The sequence below is a fragment of the Ammospiza nelsoni genome, chromosome 15, assembly GCF_027579445.1.
Source record: "Ammospiza nelsoni isolate bAmmNel1 chromosome 15, bAmmNel1.pri, whole genome shotgun sequence".
Taxonomy (NCBI): domain Eukaryota; kingdom Metazoa; phylum Chordata; class Aves; order Passeriformes; family Passerellidae; genus Ammospiza; species Ammospiza nelsoni.
In genome coordinates this window covers 15,899,489-15,917,712 of record NC_080647.1, presented here as the reverse complement: position 1 = coordinate 15,917,712, position 18,224 = coordinate 15,899,489, and the positions used below count along the sequence as shown (strand labels likewise).

Here is an 18,224-nt window from a genome sequence, read left to right as displayed (position 1 = left end):
CCGCTGCCCGGGCTGGCACCGGGGTGCCACACACACAGCGACTCCCCCCTCCCCTGCCCCCGAGCTGAGGCGCTCACAGCCCCGCGGGGAAGCTGGCATCTACCCCCACACCCTCCCGACGGGCTTTTTGCCAGTGTAATCTCTGCCCCGTGCTCCAGAGCAGGTGCCCAGGCATGCCGCTAACGCCCTGAGGAATGCCCGCCCGGCTGGGAACAGGCGGCTCCCTCAGGGCTGCTGTGGCCCTGTTTCCTCAGGGGCTCAGCCTGGTCCGGCCGGTGCTCCAAGGGAGCTGGGCACGGCACGGCCCTGGGACAAAGGACTCCATGGGACAAAGTGACCGAGAGGCTGGTTTGGTGCCAGCAGGGACCCCAGGGGCATGGGGACATTGCCAAACTCACAGCGTCCATCTCCTCCCGCCGCGGCGCGTGTCCCTCCTGGGCTCGGGGCAGCCACGGTCTCCAGAGAGGAAGGGCTCTAAGGGGGAGAGAGAGAGAGGAACTTCAGCGCCACAGCCACCCACCCTGACCTGCTCCCTTTGCCTTGCTCGGGTGAGGCAGCCCCACAGCCCGACCCGCCCGGCCAGTCCTGCCTGACTGCCAGCACCTCTGTGCCACCCACGGCCACTGGCATCAGAGGTGTCTCCAGCACCCTCCATGCCATCCATGGCTGATGGCATCAGTGTCCCCAGCACCGCAGCCTTCACCCAAACCCAGCTGGAGCTCCCTCATCCCTCCTGCCAGCCCCGTTCCCCTGGTACCTTGTCCCTTGTTCCAGCCCCGGGGCTGGGCAGGCACTGGGCACCGGCACCCGGAGCCCGTGGGCAGTCAGGCAGCAGGCAGCAGCTTGCATGGTGGCAGGAGATGCTGTCCCTTGTGACACTGCAGACCCTCGGTGGGGACACATTTATAGCTCTGCCTGGGCCGTGACTCACAAATTCTTTGGGGCTGTGGGGACAGCGGTGTGAAATTTGTCCCAGTTGTGTAAACAGAGGGCCGGGGGGAGGCTGGGGGCGGAGGGGCTGCGATCTCTGGTGGAAAAGCAAAACACAAAAGGGAAAATTTGGACACCATTTGTGAGAAAATCCCCGGGGGGGAACAGGGGAGGGTAGAGACAATTAACAAGGATGATTAAGTGCTCTTTGTAGCCATTTGCATAAGGGAGGCAAGGGAGATGGGAAAGGGATGAGAAATGGTGGGGCAGTATGATGAGCATGGGATTGGGACAGTGCAGTGGGCATGGGATGGGACTGCGTGTTTGGCATACCATGGGCACAGTGTGGTGGCTTTGTGTTGGGGACAGCACAGAGGGCACGAGGAGGACAGTGATGGGCTACAGTGGTGACAAGCACAGAGCCACCAGGAGGCAGCTGATGGCTCCAGAGAGGCTCAAGGGCAGACAGGGAGCGAGGACACATTGCAGGGATCGACCCCAGGCACTGTCAGGTCAACGGTCTTGCTCAGGCACCCATGGCCCATCACCCCAGGGAGCTGCCAGATCCCATTGATCCCCACAGATGGGAGAGCAAGCACTTGCCAGTGTTCCCTGCCCTCTCCTGTGAGTTTTTGAGATGTGGACCACATCAGGAGGGACAGAAGAGCTCCTCAAAGTGAGGGTGCAAGGCTGATGCAGCCCCTGGTTCCAGCAGGGCCGCTCATCCCGTCCCTGCCCACTGCTCCTACCCAAGCACTTGAAGAAAATGCCACTGGCAGCTCCTGGGAGAGTTTCAGTTTGGGACAAGGAAAGAAAATAGCAAATGGTCCCTTCTGTAGCTCTGCTATCAGCATCCAAACACTGCTGTACAAACTCCAGCCAGACCCTGCTCAGCTCTGAGCACAATTTGTCACCAGAGGCCCTGCCTGCCCCTGTCCATCTGTGGCAGCCGGTGAGCAGGAGGGGGCACGGGGCCAGCACGGCTCTCATTACCTTCCCCATTTGCTCCTCATTTGGGCCAGCAGTCTTACAACAACAAACCCCGTGGAGGACAAGCAGGGCCAGGAAGAGTAAACCAAAAGTTCAGGCTGGCTCTGAGGAGTGGGGAGCTCAACCTGCTGGTGTTTCACTGCCCCTCGAACCCCAAAACAGGCAGCACAGCCCAGAGTGGACACATGGATGGTGGCACAGTCACCTGCCAGCCACTAAGGCTGTCCAGAAGGATGACAGCAAGCCTCAAAGCTGAACCCATTAGGTGAACCTACCCCAATAATTCATAGACAACCAGCAAAGCAAGCTCCCCAATCCTTTCCGACACCCAAAGGGTTTAATTCTGATCTGCAATAAGCCTCTGATCCAGGAGATTTGCAGGTGGATTGTGCAAAGCTGGAGCTGAACAACTGCAGCCCCTGATCCCCTGGGCTGGGGCCCTGGCTGCTCACCCTGTCCCGAGCAGCCGCCGCCAGTCCTGGGTGACCCCCGGCTGCAGCCACCCCGGGTCCCACCCTGCACCTCCAGCCACCTCCGTAAGTACCTCAGAGCCCCCTCCCTCGCCTTCTGCCGGCACCCAGAGCACCCAGAGCACCCAGGTTTTTCTTTTCTAGGTGTGGGAGGACTTGGTGAGAGCACAGGAGAGCAGACAGAAAGCTGGCAAGCTTTGGTGCCGAGCATTTGAGGTGGCAGCGGGGGGGACGGGAGCAGGGGCAGGCCCGGGTGGTGGCAGCACGCTCAGCCAGGAGCACTCCCGGGGGAGGGAGGCCACTGGCCGCGATGCCGGGCTCAGCCCGGTTTCGCAAGGCACCACAGGAGGAGGAATTTTTAAACAAAGCAGAGGGAAAACAAACCAAGCCTCTCCACCACCTCTGCCAACCTCCCCTGCCTGTGTACAGGGCTGTGGGCGGGAGGTGGCACTGACTCAAAATCCCAGAGGAGCTGCACCCCGAACTGCTCACCCCTCCACAGGACAGGTCACCCCTCCACAGGACAGGTCACCCCGCTTGACTGGCATGCTTCCACAAAGTATCCCAAAGGAGATGCCAGCCCTGATGTAATTCTGCCCTCTGTGGGCCTCCAGCCTCTCCTGGAGATGCAGGTGTCACTGTCACATGCGTCCCTCTCCATCCTTGTCCCCAGCAGCTCAGAAAGGCAGATATCCATGGTTCAATCTCAGGTGGCCGTGTCCCTTTATGCCAAAGGAGCCTCAGCAGCTCGGGGTGGGTCGTGGGTGGCTGCAGATGCCTCGGGTGAGCCCCATGCAGATGGGGACAAGGTGCCATCCCCTTTCCTCAGCTGGGGGAGCTTTTCCTTCACCACCTGCAGTCACCTCCAGCAGTCCCAAATATGATGGTGCAGCCATGGCTTTTTTGGCTTCCTCAGCTCGAGGCATCACAGCAGACAGGGAAGACTGCTCGAGGAAGGCAGTGGGCACTTTCCCCCCAGCAGCAGCTGGCTCTCCATCCCTGCCCGCGGCGTCAGTGCAGGGGAGGGCTTTGGCGTCCGTCCTGGGCAGCGCTGCCTCTGGAGCCTGCCCGGGGAGATAGCGGGGGTGAAAGGGCGCCTGGCGCTCCTGCACGGGCTCGGGTCAATCGTTAATCGGGAGGGATTGCTTTCCGCTCCCGCAGGTAACTCCCCGGGCTCCCACCCCGCACAAAACCGGCACCCCCGGCAGCGGGGTGGAGCTGCAGCGCTGCGAGCGGAGCCTCTCGCAGGGCCATGGGAACGTGAGCACACGGCAGGGACCTGGGCGACAAGCTGCGAGCCTCGGCCAGCGACAGAGGTGACAGCCAGCCGCCACCATGGTGTCCATGGGGCTCCAGCTGCTGGGCTACACCGTGGCCTTCCTGGGCTACATCGGCACGCTGACGGCCACGCTGCTGCCCAGCTGGAAAACCAGCTCCTACATCGGCTCCAGCATCGTGACAGCCATCAGCTTCACCAAGGGGCTGTGGATGGAGTGCGCCACGTACAGCACGGGCATCACCCAGTGCGACATCTACAGCTCCCTGCTCAACCTGCCCGCCGACATCCAGGCGGCCCAGGCGCTCATGGTGAGCTCCTGCGCCGTGTCCTCGCTGGCCTGCCTGCTCTCCGTGTTCGGCATGAGGTGCACCGTGTTCAGCCAGGGATCGCCGGGCAAGGACCGCGTGGCGGTGGCGGGCGGCGCTGTCTTCGTGCTCGGGGGGCTGCTGTGCTTCATCCCGCTGGTGTGGAACATCCACGTGGTGCTGCGGGATTTCCGCAACCCCGTCATCCCCGACAGCATGAAGTTCGAGCTCGGCGAGGCTCTTTACGTCGGCATCATCTCCTCCCTCCTCTCCCTCGTCGGCGGCTGCATCCTCTGCACGTCCTGCCCTGCCCGGGACACCACCACCGCCTACTCCAGCGCCTACCAGCCCCAGCTGCTGGCGAGCAAGAGCCCCCAGCCCTCCGTCAGCCAGGTGCACAAGACCAAGAGTGAAGTCAATTCCTACAACCTGACAGGATACGTGTAGTGGCTGCAGGGGGAAGCAGGCTGGCACCTCTCCCGGCTCCCAGGGCAGCCGGGCTGGCACCGAGGGAGCGCGGTAAGAGCAGAGGGCACGGGCATCGCCGTGTGCTTGGGGGGGTTGGCCCCGCTCTCTCCCCGGCATTCTGAGAGCCTGTGTCTGCTCGGAGATCCCAGCCGGTGGCTTACACTGCTGAAGGACCCTGAACCCGCCTCCTGTTCCTTCCTCCGTGCAACTCCTGGCGCGGCGGGACCCCAGCCCGCAGCCCCAATGACCCTGCCTGCAGAGGGGAGCGGGCTCGTGGCCTCAGGGGGCGGCCCGCTGGCCATGGAGGCACCGCAGCAGGGTCAAGGGCATGTGCGTGGGTCTGCAGGTGCTGCCGGGGGTTGGGGGTGAGTGCTGGTTGCAAACCGATGTCGCAATAAATACGTCTTTCTAGCCACACTGTATCCGAGCTTTTCTCCGGCACCGAGGGGCTGTGGAGGGGGGCAGGATGTGAAAGGTGCCCCTGGCCCTTGCTCTGGCTGCCTCCCCCACCCCACGGCTGATGGCTTTGTCACCCGGGAGCCCCGGCAGGTGGGAGCCCTGCTGAGGGGGAGGAGGGCCACTCCCTGGCACAGTTTGTCCCTGGGCACCACGCTGGGACGTTGCCATGCACCACTACTGCCAAGGTGCCAGCAGGGACATGCAGAGCTCCCTGTGGGATAATAACACCTTCCCTCTGTTCCCTCAGCGCTTCTTGCTTCTGGGAGTGCAGGTGTTATGAGGCTGGGGATTCATTGCCCCTGTGTGTGGCACACCCCAGTCCCCAGGTGCTGGGCAGCCCTGGCATTCCCACATCCCCACCCCAATGAGCACTGGCACCCTGGGCACACATGGTCCCAAGGACCAGGGGCAGCTCCTGGCTATGGTGGAGTCTGAGCAGCCCAGCTCAGCTGCAGAGAGGCCTCACAGGCAGGTCCTGAGCCCCGAGGTCCTTGAAGGGTCTGTTTTGGGAGAAAATGCCACCAGTGAGACACTGGAAAGCTGCAAGGGATGGGCAGGCAGGAGGCAATGGTGTGGAGGGACAGGCTGTGTGGCTGTAGCCCTGCACAGGAACATCCACACAGGCTGCTGGTGGCACTGGGGGGTGCTGGCACATGCCAGGCCATGGCAGGAGAGGAGGTGCAGGCAGACCAGCCCCACAGCCCACCAGGGAGCAAGAACATTTGAATCCATGTGCTGTACCACTAACCCAGTGAGAGAACCCCTGCCCTGCTGTGCCACAGCTCAGGGCCACCCAGAGACCACCCCAGGGAGCAGCAGGCCTTGGTCTACCTGCTGACCCCTCATAAAGCAATTTAGATTAGGCCATGGAGAGGAGGGGACCATGTTGCACACTCAAACGTCACCAGCGTCACCCTTGCACCAGTGAAACCGTGTTTGCTGTGGGGTTAGCACGCTCCTGATAACATTGGGTCACGCTTTCTCCCCTCCTCAGAGGGCAAGGAGATACCAGGGACCCACCCTGGGGTGACAGTCACTGAAGGGACCAAGGTGGATCTCCAGGCAAAGGCCAGTGACCCCATTTCCATGGCCAAGAGACAAAGCACAGCATCAACTCTGGACCAGCTGGGTTATTTATTCCTGCCCTGAGGAAAAGAATGCCCTGGGGTATGCAAGAGGCTTAACCTGCTGGTGCAGCTCCCCAGGAGATGCTGCAAGTTCTGAGGGTGCTTTGGCTATAAATTTTAATTTATTATTTTTTCTGGGCAGCTGGTGGAGAGAGTGGGAGAGCAAATAGTTGGCACAAAACGTCACACCTTAAAGAGGAGGAATTCCTGGGCACTGAGTCCTTGCCCCTCGCCTCCCACTGCTGTCTGCAGGCAAAGGCTGTGCTAATTAAACAAAGGGGCGTTTGAAACGCTCAGAGCTTGATTGGTGCTGGGCTTATTAATGCTTTAATTCAAGGAGCAGAAGGGAAGCTTCCCCCAGAAGGAAAAAGGCAGCTGGCACAGGCAGAGCTCACAGCTGGGGTACAGAAACACCATCACACTGAACAGGGACCAGGTCCCCAGGCCCCTGGGCCACCAGCCCTGCCACAGGGGAGCCCCTGCATCAAGCACTGGGTGGGTTCGGGGAAGGGAACATTTTTCCCCTCCAGCTTTCCTGGCCTTCAATGTGAATGCACCCAAAGATGTGAAACCTGGCTACAGGGCAAGGCACAGTGACATAGATTTTCCACTTGAGTAGGAGGATGGGGAAAGGGAGGGGAGGACACTGGGTGCACAGCTGTGGTGGCAATGGTTATCTCTGCATCCTGCAATAACCATGTTCTCATTATTGATAAAGCAGGTTCTTGAGGGCAACCTGGATGTGGCCCAGCATAGGGACAGAGAGAACAGGAGCCCAGACTGCCCCAGGGGCAGCTCTGCTGGTGGACAGTGTGAGGTAAGGGATGGAGCTCTGACAGCCAGCACAGAACCAGCACCTTGCAGGCTCCTGCCCCTCACCAGCTCCGTGGCAAAAGCTGAGGGTGCTCCAGGATTCCTGCAGGAAAGGCACAGGAGGGCACAGCCAAGTTCAGGACTAGATGGGGAAGCAGGGCTGGAGAGAGGGCTGGGTGGGGAGAGGGCTGGGTGGGGAAGGGCTCTCTCCATCTCAAGCCCCCATCTCACAGGATGGTGTGGTGGAATGGGGAGCCTTGCAGCCCTCTCTGGAGGGCCAGGCTGCAGTGACTAATCCCCTGCCATAAGGAAATGAGTCTTTCCCCTCTCTCCCCTCTGGATGATGCCTTGATGGAAGGAGCAATAAAATAATGTGCCCTTATCTTCAGAAGTGATAGAGGCACTATAAACACTCAGTACACCCCAACCCAGGATCAGGGACTGCAACCTCATCAGCTGGTCACGAGAAATGTGCAGAAAGTCACAACTTCTTCTTCCAAAGAGGGAACAGCCCAGCCCATCTGCAAGGGCCCTGCACCCAGCCCTTGCCCACCAAACACTGCCCCAGGGGCAAGCAGAGCCTCTTCTCATGCAGAGCACTGGGCAGGGATGCCCAGGTTGAAAAGGGCACAGGTTTGCCCTAGAGCCACCAGGATCACACATCTCCTGCCTCCCTGGAGCCCTCCAGACAAGCAGAGCTCATTCTGGCATTCCCAACCTGCTGCTTATCTCTGCCTGGCACAGCTGACCTGGAGCAGCAGCAAACAATCCATGCAAGCTCTCTGGGAGGGCCCATCTCTGCCCACCACCCCCAGGAATTGCTCAGATAGGAGAGAAGGGAGGGGGAAGGAGGTTCAGGCCAGGTTCCTGATGGGCTGGGGCACTTGGAAAGGACCAGCACATTCCTCCACCCTCTCCCCAGCCACAGCACACACCCAGCTGCCTCCCACGCCATGCCAGAGCCTCCTGGCCCCTCAGCAGGCCAGGACTGATATGGAACAATGCCCATGGCTCTGCAGCAGCCTCTCCGGAGCAGCAGAGGATACACAACCAAAAGGGGCTGCTCTGGACACCCCAGATCCTGACTGCCAGGCTGGGCTCAAGTCACACACTGGCAGGAATGGTCTCGGGTTGCTGTTGTTAATTGTTGCCCGAGATGTGCAGGATGTCTCTGCTTCAGCCCATACAACTGAAGAACGAATCTGGACTCTTCACTTTTTGGTCTTGAGGTTGTTTATTAATTCTTATCTATAAAATTTTCTTTCTGCCCAGCTGAGATCTGCTCAGCAGGGCAGCCACAGGCACTCTGACCGCCCCTGAGGTGGTGTTGTCCTTTTATACTACAAACTACATATAACATATTTACACTTAATTCCCAATACCCATCACCTATGTTAGACAGTGCACTTCTACTCTAAACCAATCCCAAAGTGCCAACATCACTGCAGAAAATGGAGAACAAGAAGAAGAAGAAAGGCTGGACATGCCCAAGTTCCTCCATCTTGTCCCCATAACCCCCATACCAAAAATCCTAAAATCTACATTTTCACCCTGTGATCATTTTGTTATTACACCATTCAAACCTCTGTGACTTTCATGTCCTCATACAAAGCTGGCAACTTGCTCCAAGGGTCAAAATCAAACCCGCAGGTGTTCTGGGCTGTGTGCCAGGGTCTCTGAGCCCCCCGGGCAGGGTCCCAGCAACTCTGGACACCTGGAGGGATGCACTGAGTTCCGACAGAATGGGAGAGGCATTCCCTGCTCCAGCCATGCCCCTGAGCCCAGGAAAGAGCCTGATGGATTCAGCGCTGGTATCTGTGGTGCTCAGCTGGCAATTGCACTCACATTTCACCTCCAGAGGCTGCCTGCCCTCCTGGGGCTGTGGGGATGGCCCTGAATGGAGTCAGGGCACACAGCAAGCATGGGCTGTTGGTGCCCAGCTCTTCTGGTCCTGCTGGGACACCTGGCACTGAGCGTGAGGAACAAGCTCCTCTTTGGAAAACACCTCCTATCAGGGGAAAAACTGATGCACAAACTCATGGCTGTGCACAGCCTCCCAGGTGAGACCTGTTTAAAGGCACCTTAAAGGATCCTCCAGTCTTGGAGGAAAGATATGAGGGCAGAATGAACCCCATGACACTGCAGGGGACAGAGGCCTTTGGGGATTGCTAGAAAGCACCTTCCTGTTTGAACAGCAGCTCAGAAATCAATCAGGAGGGTTATAAAAGGTGTTTATCTCAGAAAAGCTGATACCCGTGGAGAGGACACGGATGTTTGATCTTCCAGGCGTTGCATTAACATCACAATCAGATTGTTCCATAATAATTGGAGGCTAATCGCTACTGGAGGAGCTTCAGGTTAGTGATCTCAGCAAGCCTCGTGTACCTGCAATCTGTAGCAGCAAAAAAAAAGGCTTTGTAGTAGAACCCACACCAATTCAGTGAGCAAGGCATACTTTTATAGCGGTAAAAGATAAGGTCTTCTACAGATTTTACAGAAGTATTGGGAAAAACATAGTCCATCTCCATAATCTGCCAAAATCTACTTTGGAGAACTGGTTTAGAGAATTGCAGATAAGTGGTAATGGTTCCACAGCATCATGCTGGACAGAAGAGAGGAAGAGCAGAGAATCCCAAACACCTTTGCATGGACAAACAGAGCTGCAACCCTCTTAGCAAGTCTAGAGAATCACCCCAAGCAATCCCTGCCATCCTGGCACCTCCATGCCCAAGGGCACCAACATTTTGGCAGCTGCTAACAAAGGTTCATGCCTAGAAGATGCTCAGACACCAGGCACAGCTGAGCCCCTCCAGGGTCTCTGCTGAGCACCACGAGTCTGGAAGGAACAGATCTCCCCATAAGCAGAGAAATCAGTCAGCTTTGGGGTTGCCTTTTATCTCCACTCAGGATTTCAGGGTGTGCTTTGAATGAAGTTTTTCCCTCACTGGCAAGCTAATCTTTCCCTAAGTCAGGTGTCTTTTTACACAGAACTTACAACACCCTCTATTTCTGGGATGTCCAGCCTGCTAGAAAGGGCTGAGAGCAGAACAAGACTCACGTCACAAGCAGCACGATTGCCTCGAACTTGCTTTCCCAGAAAAGCTGTCTCTCTAGGTTTCTCAGGTCACTGGAGCAAAGTCCCACAGCACCAGCTCTGCCTGGCAGGTGCTCCCAAGATTTCTCCAACAGATGCATTTTCATTACTCAAATTTTTAGCCCTTTCCTTTTGAGGCAGTGGGCACAGTTTCAGCCTTCAGTATTTTTCAGGGCATAGAAAAGCAATTACAGAGCTAAGGGCTGACCTCAGCTATCCCTGGATGCACCACTGTGATGCTGACATGCCCTTTGAACAATTCCAGCACACTTTTACAGGAACGAGGGCACTGCTCTTTGTCTCTGTTCTTCCCCACTGCCACAGGAGCCAGGCACACATCTCACTGATCACTGGAGCCTCTGATCCTCCCACAAATGAGCACCTCCTCCTCAGCCTCCTGCCCTTCCCAAACACCATTTATTTTAATGTTTCCAGATGGTGAACTGGCATGATGTCTCACCCCAGGCCTGGCTGCTGGCAGGGCAAGGCTCACTCCACCTCCGTGCTGCTGGGGAGGTGGCAGGGGAGAGATATCAGGGAGACAAACAATTAGCTCCTTGTTTCAAAGCAAGGAGAGCAGGCTTTGGGTCCAGGGATATTCTTGGTAAGGGGAAGGTCCCCCCTGTTGCAAGGCAAAGCCCCTGGAAGTGGCTCCCAGAACAAAGTCCCCATAGCCCAGCCAGGGAGCTGCCAGGACCCTACTAGTGCACAATAAATTTCCACCTGCCTGGGCAGACCTGTGCCTGCAGCTGACACCTCAGGGCCTGCTCACAAACAAGGGTCTTGCTGGGGGTTATGGCCTCATTCCCAAAGCTCAGGGAGCCCCATCTCTCTGCTGTGCTGGGTGATCAGCGTGCCAAGGGCTGATTCCTGCCTTGGGGTTCTGCAGCTGGAAACTCTTTTACCTCACAGGCCACAGGTGCAGCTAATCCAGCCAACTTCAGCACTGAGAAAAATCCTCATGGGGAATAAAAGGGAATAATCAGTGCAAAACACAGTGCAAAGGCAGCCCAGTCCTGTGTGAGGAGACAAGGTTCCCTCAGCTGTCCCTGAGTGCAGCTGCCCTTTCCCATGCAAGATCTTTGCAGAGCAGAGGGAGGCTGCCCAGGAAATGCAGGACTAAAGCTCCAGCTCAGTGATGGGATGAAGAGAGCCACAGTGCCTTCAGCAGACTGAGCTGAGGGGAAATACACCACTGCTCTTCCCTGGCTCCTTGCACCCCTGCCTGCTCCTGCACACCCCCATGCCATGCTGGGACCAAGGGCAGGACAGGCTGGGTCCCCACAGCCTTGCCAGGGCTGCTGGCTGCAGCCAAGGACTTCATGGGGCACAGCACGGTACTGGCACAGTGTGCACTGGGAGGAGAAGGCTTTACCAAACATCCTTATCTCTGAAGATGCCTTTCTGACCTCCTCACCTCCAATATGTGTTTATCTCCACTACACAATTTAATCCCCCAAACTACTCTGGCAGCAAATCCTGGCGCTGGCATCCTCGAGAGAGTTTTGAAAGATGCAGAAGAGAAGTGCCAAGTTTCAAGCCCAGCTACTCTGATACCAGCTTATCCAAGGAAAATTAATAGCTGCAGCTTGCCAAGCTACATCCATTTAGGAAACGCTCCATCACAGAACTACTTCGTGTGTTATTTCCTCACACTGGGGAAAACAAATCAGCTCAAGAAATGCCAAAAGACCCATGTATTGCTGTAAGGAGCATATATTTTTATCTTGCTGCTGATGTCAGACACAGAGAGGTGAGAATATGAAGCCTGCTGGCTGTTCACAGGCTGCTGAACGCTTCCGCAGGCTCACGGCTCTCTGCTGATGGATGCTTGCATCAAAGCTGCCCTTTGCTCACCACCTCCTCATTGAGCACAGCCCCTTCCTCTCACTGACTCCTCAGTGTCTGTTTTCTGCACATCACCATGCTGGGCTTGGCTGGGCACACTGAATTTCCTTCACAGCAGCTGGGTTTGGTTTTGTGCTGGTAAGCCAGGGGTGTTTGAGCTCTCCCTGAGCAGGGCTTGCACACAGCCAGGGCCTGTCCTGCTCCTCACCCTCACCAGAGAGGAGCTGGGGGGCACAGCCAGCACAGCTGATCCCAGCTGACCCCAGGGACACCCCAGACCTGATGGCATCACCCTCAGCACACAGAGCTGGGGAGAAGGAGGAAGGGGAACATTCTGGGTTTGTCTTCCCAAGTAATCGATGGAGCCCTGCCTTCCTGGAGCACCTGCCTGCCATGGGAGGCAGTGCATGAATTCCCTGTTTTGCTTTGCTTGCATACATGACTTTTGCTTTAGTTATTAAACTGTCTTTATCTCAACCCACAGGTTTTCTCACTTTTACTTTCCCAATTCTCTCCCCCATCCCACCAGTGGGGAGGGAGTGAGCGGCTGCGTGGGGCTGAGTTGCCAGCTGGGGTTAAACCACGACAATCACTCAGCCATGCTCTCCTTTCCCTGGGAGGCAGGAATAAACCAGGAGACAGGTTTTAGCCCAAGGGCTTGACACACGCCATGAAAAACTCCGGGGATGTCTGTGAATAATCTGCTGAAAAACAAGGTCAAGTATGTTAGGGATAAAGTTCAGATCACAGAGCTACTTAAATGGGAGGGAATAAAAAAAGATGCAAAGAGGAGGAGCAGCAGCAGCTAAGATTACGCATATGTGCCGTGAAGAACATTGAGATCAAGTCTGAGGGAGGTGTGGACATTTCCTGCTTTAGAAGCAGCTTTGGAGAAGAAAATAAAGGTCTGTCTTTTCACCCACCCAGGGCTGATGCTTCAAAGCATGATTGGCTTTGGGGATAAAACTTCCCAGAATGGTCAGAAGCATGGATGCTCCCAAGATCATTGGCTGTTTTGTACTTCTGAAAATGTATTTCATGCAACCATAATAACTGGTGCAAGCATCCCAAACACTGCTAAAGTAAAACTTCAGCTCATTGCAATATCCTGGTACAGATTCAATCTTCTCAACAGCTCTATTGAAAATTGAATATGATTGGGGTGTAGGCCTGTGGTTTGAGGACTGGCTGGAGAGATGTCAGAAGCAAAACACCAAACAATGAATGAAGATAAGAAATGCTACTCTCAAACCATGAATGGAGGGAGACAAGGGGCATACCTTCAGTCTCAAGTGTTCCCACCTGCAGCACTGACCTGGAAACACAGTAAACAACACAATCTGAAAAAGTCAGGAGAGGTCACAGAAACAGCTCTGAAATCTCAAAAGATGAGCTGGAAGTGAAACAGGATTCAACCAAGCAGGAGATCAGGAATAGTAGAGACAGACACAGGTCCTACAAACTGCAAAAAACCCCACGGCTGTATAGACATGTCCTTTCTGCCTGCAATAGCAAGAGAGAAAGTTCCTTCTGGTAAGTTGTGAGTTATAAATGCAGCCCTTTCCAGGAGGAAATGATGTGGCACAACCCTCACCATGCAGCATGGGGATCTCTGTCCTCATCACTGCATTGCTCAACTCTGATTCTCAGGAAATGCACACAGCACACGTTTGGTGATATCACCTAAGCACTGGTTTCTGTCACATGCCTCATGGCTTTCCAGGTAAAATGACGAGTTTCAGTCAAAGGGGTGATGCTGGCTGGCCACCCACACATCCCCTCCTCCACACCCACGGCCTGGGTGAAAGAATGCACTTCAGGAGGGACAGGGAATGTGTGACTGTAAGGGTGGGCTCTCCTCAGCTCCCTGGAGCCAGTCATTTAAGGTATGAAGGAGGAAATCAGGTTTCAAGATGGAAACCACCTCAGGTTTGAACAACATTGAACTACTTGCACTTGCCCTTGTTTTCTTCCCATGAACCATATACTGCAGGCAGCACAGGGAGCTGGAGCATCTTTTGGGTGCAACCTCTTCCCTTTGTCACATCTGGCTGCTCCCAAACCCTCATCTTCCTCAAACTCCCCATCATCCTCAACATTTCCAAGTTTAAAATACAGTCATGTGTACTGTGATATTTTATGAAAAATCACTTCACCGGGATTTCTGCTCCTGGCAAGATAAGAAGCCTCAGCTTCTCCATGTTTTGCTCCTTTGGAATGTGATTTGGAGAATTGTTTACCCAGCATGTGAATTGTTTTTCATTAATGGCCAATCACAGCCAGATGTGTCGGACTCTCTGAGTCTGTCATGAGTTTTATTATTCATTCTTGTCTAGCCTTCTGATGTCTCTCTTTCTTTAGTATAGTTTTAGTATATCATTTTCTTGACTATACTAAATGTGATTTGGTATAATGCTCCTCTGGAATGTGATTGGAGAATTGTTTACCCAGCATGTGAACTGTTTTTAATTAACGACCAATCACAGCCAGCTGTGTCAGACTCTCTGAGTAATAAATAATAAATATTATTTATTCTTGTCTAGCCTTCCGATGTCTCCTTTCTCTTTCTGCAGCATAGTTTTAGGATATGATATGATATGATATGATATGATATGATATGATATAATATAATATAATATAATATAATATAATATAATATAATATAATATAATATAATATAATATAATATAATATAATATAATATAATATATCAGCCTTCTTAGAACTTGGAGTCAATTCTCCTCTCTCACCCCATCCTGGGGACCCTCACAACACCACAACAATTGGTGACCACAGCCATGCTGCTGTCTGAAGAAGAGTAAGAAGAGTTTAAGAAGACAAGGCTGAATGAGGGCAGCTGCCAGGCAGGACAGCATCGGCTGGAGATGGAGGGAGCAGGGCTCACCAGAGCCTTCCTCGCAGCAGATCTGAGGCAAGCCCGGCTCAGCACCGCCGGCTGTTCCCATGGCTACCCGGGAAGATAAATTGAGTTCAAGGAACCTCGTGTCGCTACATTATTTAACAAACAGACTGTCACGCTCCAAGGAAAACACAGGCGGGACCCAGTTTAGCAGCTGCGTGGGCTGGACAGACGGATGGATGCCCTCATGGCATGGAAAGGCCAAAATCCAGCTCAGCCCGAGCCTGGCAGGGTGTTAGCCACAAGCAGAGTCCAGTGTGGCCACAGCAGAGCCATGCTGGTCCTGCAAGCCACAGCTGCTTGTCCAGAAACACAGCCAGACCCTGCACCTTACACAGCCCTGGGTGCCTGAGCTGTTTATGAAAGAATCCAAAGCCTGACTGCAGGAAAAGAAAGGCCTCCCCACCTGCCAGTCTGTGCTCTGGCCAGGCCTCAAAGGCAGCAAAGAGGAAAGGGATGTGGGCACAAAGGAAAGCACAGGAGGGAAAAAGAGCATGGAGGAGTATTGCAGTGCTGTGATGAGGGGAGAAAGAATGATGCATCTGACTCCATGGATATCAAAGGCTAATTACAGAATCACAGAATCACAGAAGTTCAAGACTGGAAGAGACCTATAAGATCATCAAGTCCAGTCGATGTTCTAACTGTTCACTAGATCATGGCAGCAAGTGCCACATCCAGTCTTTTTTTGAATTCTTCAAGGGATGATGACTCCACCACCTCACTGGGTAAATGATTCCAGTATCTGACCACTCTTACTGCGAAATATTTCCTTCTTAATTCTAACTTACATCTCGCTTGACGCAACTTGAGACTGTGTCCTCTTGTTCTATCTGTTATCGCCCGGAGAAAGAGGCCGACCCCCAGCTCACCACAGCCACCCTTCAGGAAGTTGTAGAGAGCGATGAGGTCGCCCCTTAGTCTCCTTTTCTCCAGGCTGAACAACCCCAGCTCCCTCAGTCGCTCTTCGTATGGCTTGTGTTCCAAGCCCCTTATTAGTCTCGTTGCCCTCCTCTGGACACACTCAAGTAACTCAACGTCCCTCCTAAAGTGAGGGGCCCAGAACTGGATACAGTACTCCAAGTGAGGCCTCACCAGTGCCGAGTACAGGGGAAGAATGACCTCTCTGCTCCTGCTGGCCACTCCATTTCTGATACTGGCCAGGATGGCATTGGCCCTCTTGGCTACCTGGGCACACTGCTGGCTCATATTTAATCGACTGTCAACCAGCACCCCCAGGTCCCTTTCCACCTGGGCACTATCCAGCCATTCCGTCCCCAGCTTATATCGGTGCAGGGGGTTATTGTGGCCGAAGTGCAATACTCGGCACTTGGATTTATTGAAGTTCATCCCGTTTGATTCTGCCCATGCATCTAACCTTTCCAAATCTCTCTGGAGAGCCCTACACCCCTCTTGCAGATCTACACTCTTTCCCAATTTAGTGTCATCAGCGAATTTACTAATAAAAGACTCTAAGCCCTCATCCATATCGTCAATAAAAATGTTGAACAAAACTGGCCCCAACACAGACCCCTGAGGGACACCACTGGTGACTGGTCGCCAGCTGGATGTGACACCATTCACCACCACTCTCTGGGCCCGGCCATCCAGCCAGTTCTGAATTAATTACTTTATTTTACTGTATTATTCTATACATCTAAAACTGGATGTGCCAAGCACCCAACCCTGCACACACTGCCCAGAATCTTGTGACTGTCACCCAACAGTCCCAACACACACACACACCTGGCCCTGACAGGCCAAGGAAACAAAACACCATCACTCTGGGTAAACAATCTCCATATTGCATTCTACTTTGGCACAACACAGGCACAGCAAATAAGGCAAGAATTGTGTTTTCTTTCTCTGAGGTTCAGAGAAATATTCTTGGGAAGAATTGTGCCTTGCAAATCCCAGAAATATTCTTGGGAAGAATTGTGCCTTGCTTTTCTCTGTGAAGAGAAATATGGGGCTACAGAGGAGTTATAGGGGTGCTGGGAGAGATGAGCAGGCTTTGAGGGAAAAGGCATTGATGGAGCTTATGTTGGAAAAGTGGCTCAGCATGGCAGCAGTGAGGAGAAACAAGAGGGGTCTGGGGGAAGCTGAGGCAGGGAAAGCAGGAGCAGCAGGAGGGGTTTGGCCCCATGAGTGCCCCGAGGCAGCGAGGGATGAGCAGGATGAGCAGGACTGTTCTCACCACACCATTCAGTGCTGCTGTAACCCAGCCTTTCCCCTTCCCCAAAATGCTGCAGGGAGGAGCAGAAGGTGACCCAGATCGCTCTGTGATTCACCAGCCAGCTGCACAGGGCCGCGACGCTGGGCTTCTGTGAGATGCCAGCGTCCACAGGGCCATTCTGAGGACCCTTGCAGGGGACACGTGCGGGACACAGGCAGGCCAGCAGTGCCACCGTGTGGGAGCGGGTCACCTCCCTCTGCAGGACACGGGCAGCGCGCTCTGCACCGTGAGAGAGAGAAATTGGAAACACAAACACATACATCTATAAATAAACGCAGCTCTCACCCTCCCCCTGTCCCAAAACTTGAAAAGAATGAGAGATTTATCCAGAGAAATTTTCTCAGCCAGAAACCTGCTCCTTGCTGGAAGCCAAAAGACTGTGTTGTCTCTCAAGTGATTTTCAATAATGCCCAGAAAAATAACTCTCTTTTACCAGGCGCTGGAGTGAGACTGACAGGACTGTAAATACCAGGGTCTTCCTTCTTGCTCATCTTGAAAACCAGGACTTTGGCCAGCTTCCAGTGCGCAGGGACCTCTCCAGGCTCTCAAGACTTGAAAAATAATGGAGAGAGATCCTGTGATGACGGCCCAAGCATTTTCATTTCACCCTGGGATGAACCCCATAGATTTATGGGGTTAAGAATTGTGCCCCATAGATTTGTGTGCATCCAGTTGGAGCAGCAAGCCTCAAACACGTCCAGTTTGGGCTGGGAGTTTATCCTGCCCCTAATCACAGCTCCAAGGCTCATCTGATGTTAATGACAGAGGGGAAGAAGGTATTAAACATCTCTGCTTTGTCCATGTCCCTGTTTGTGAGGTGTCTGACCTCATCAAGTGCAGACTGATGTGATCTCTGAACCTCTTTTTGCTGTTAATATGTTTTAATAAGTCCTTTTTGCTGTCTTTCACAGCACTGGCAAGCTTGAACACTGATCAAGCTCTGGCCACATGAACTGTTGAATAGCATCTCCCTCATTTTCCTGTGTAACCTGTCCTTGCTTCCAAAGTCCACACACTGGGCCTTCTGTTCCCCCAGAAATCAGTCTCTATGGCAATAACCTGTATTTTCTCTCCACAGGAGTGATTCTGATATGGAATGCAGGTCAGCTTAACCCTGTTGATGCCTCCAACCTCAATGGAGCACAGTCCTCAGCACTGGTTCCACTTGCAGAGCCTGGTATCTCTGACCCAAGGGCACCTGAGAAAGTGGAGTGATCCCAGAGGAGCACACAGAGAAATGCAATTTAACCTTTCTGTGCAGCACAGAGCACTGGGAACAGCTGAT

General features: G+C 54.1%; 1 protein-coding gene across 1 annotated transcript; it reads left to right on the top strand.

The window, feature by feature from the left end:
• Positions 1-3,537: 3,537 nt before the first annotated feature.
• CLDN2 (claudin 2) lies at positions 3,538-4,857 on the top strand. Its single transcript, XM_059483049.1, has one exon. The coding sequence runs from the start codon at positions 3,726-3,728 to the stop codon at positions 4,419-4,421; it is 696 nt and encodes a 231-aa protein (XP_059339032.1). The 5' UTR covers positions 3,538-3,725; the 3' UTR covers positions 4,422-4,857.
• The last annotated feature ends 13,367 nt before the right edge of the window (positions 4,858-18,224 follow it).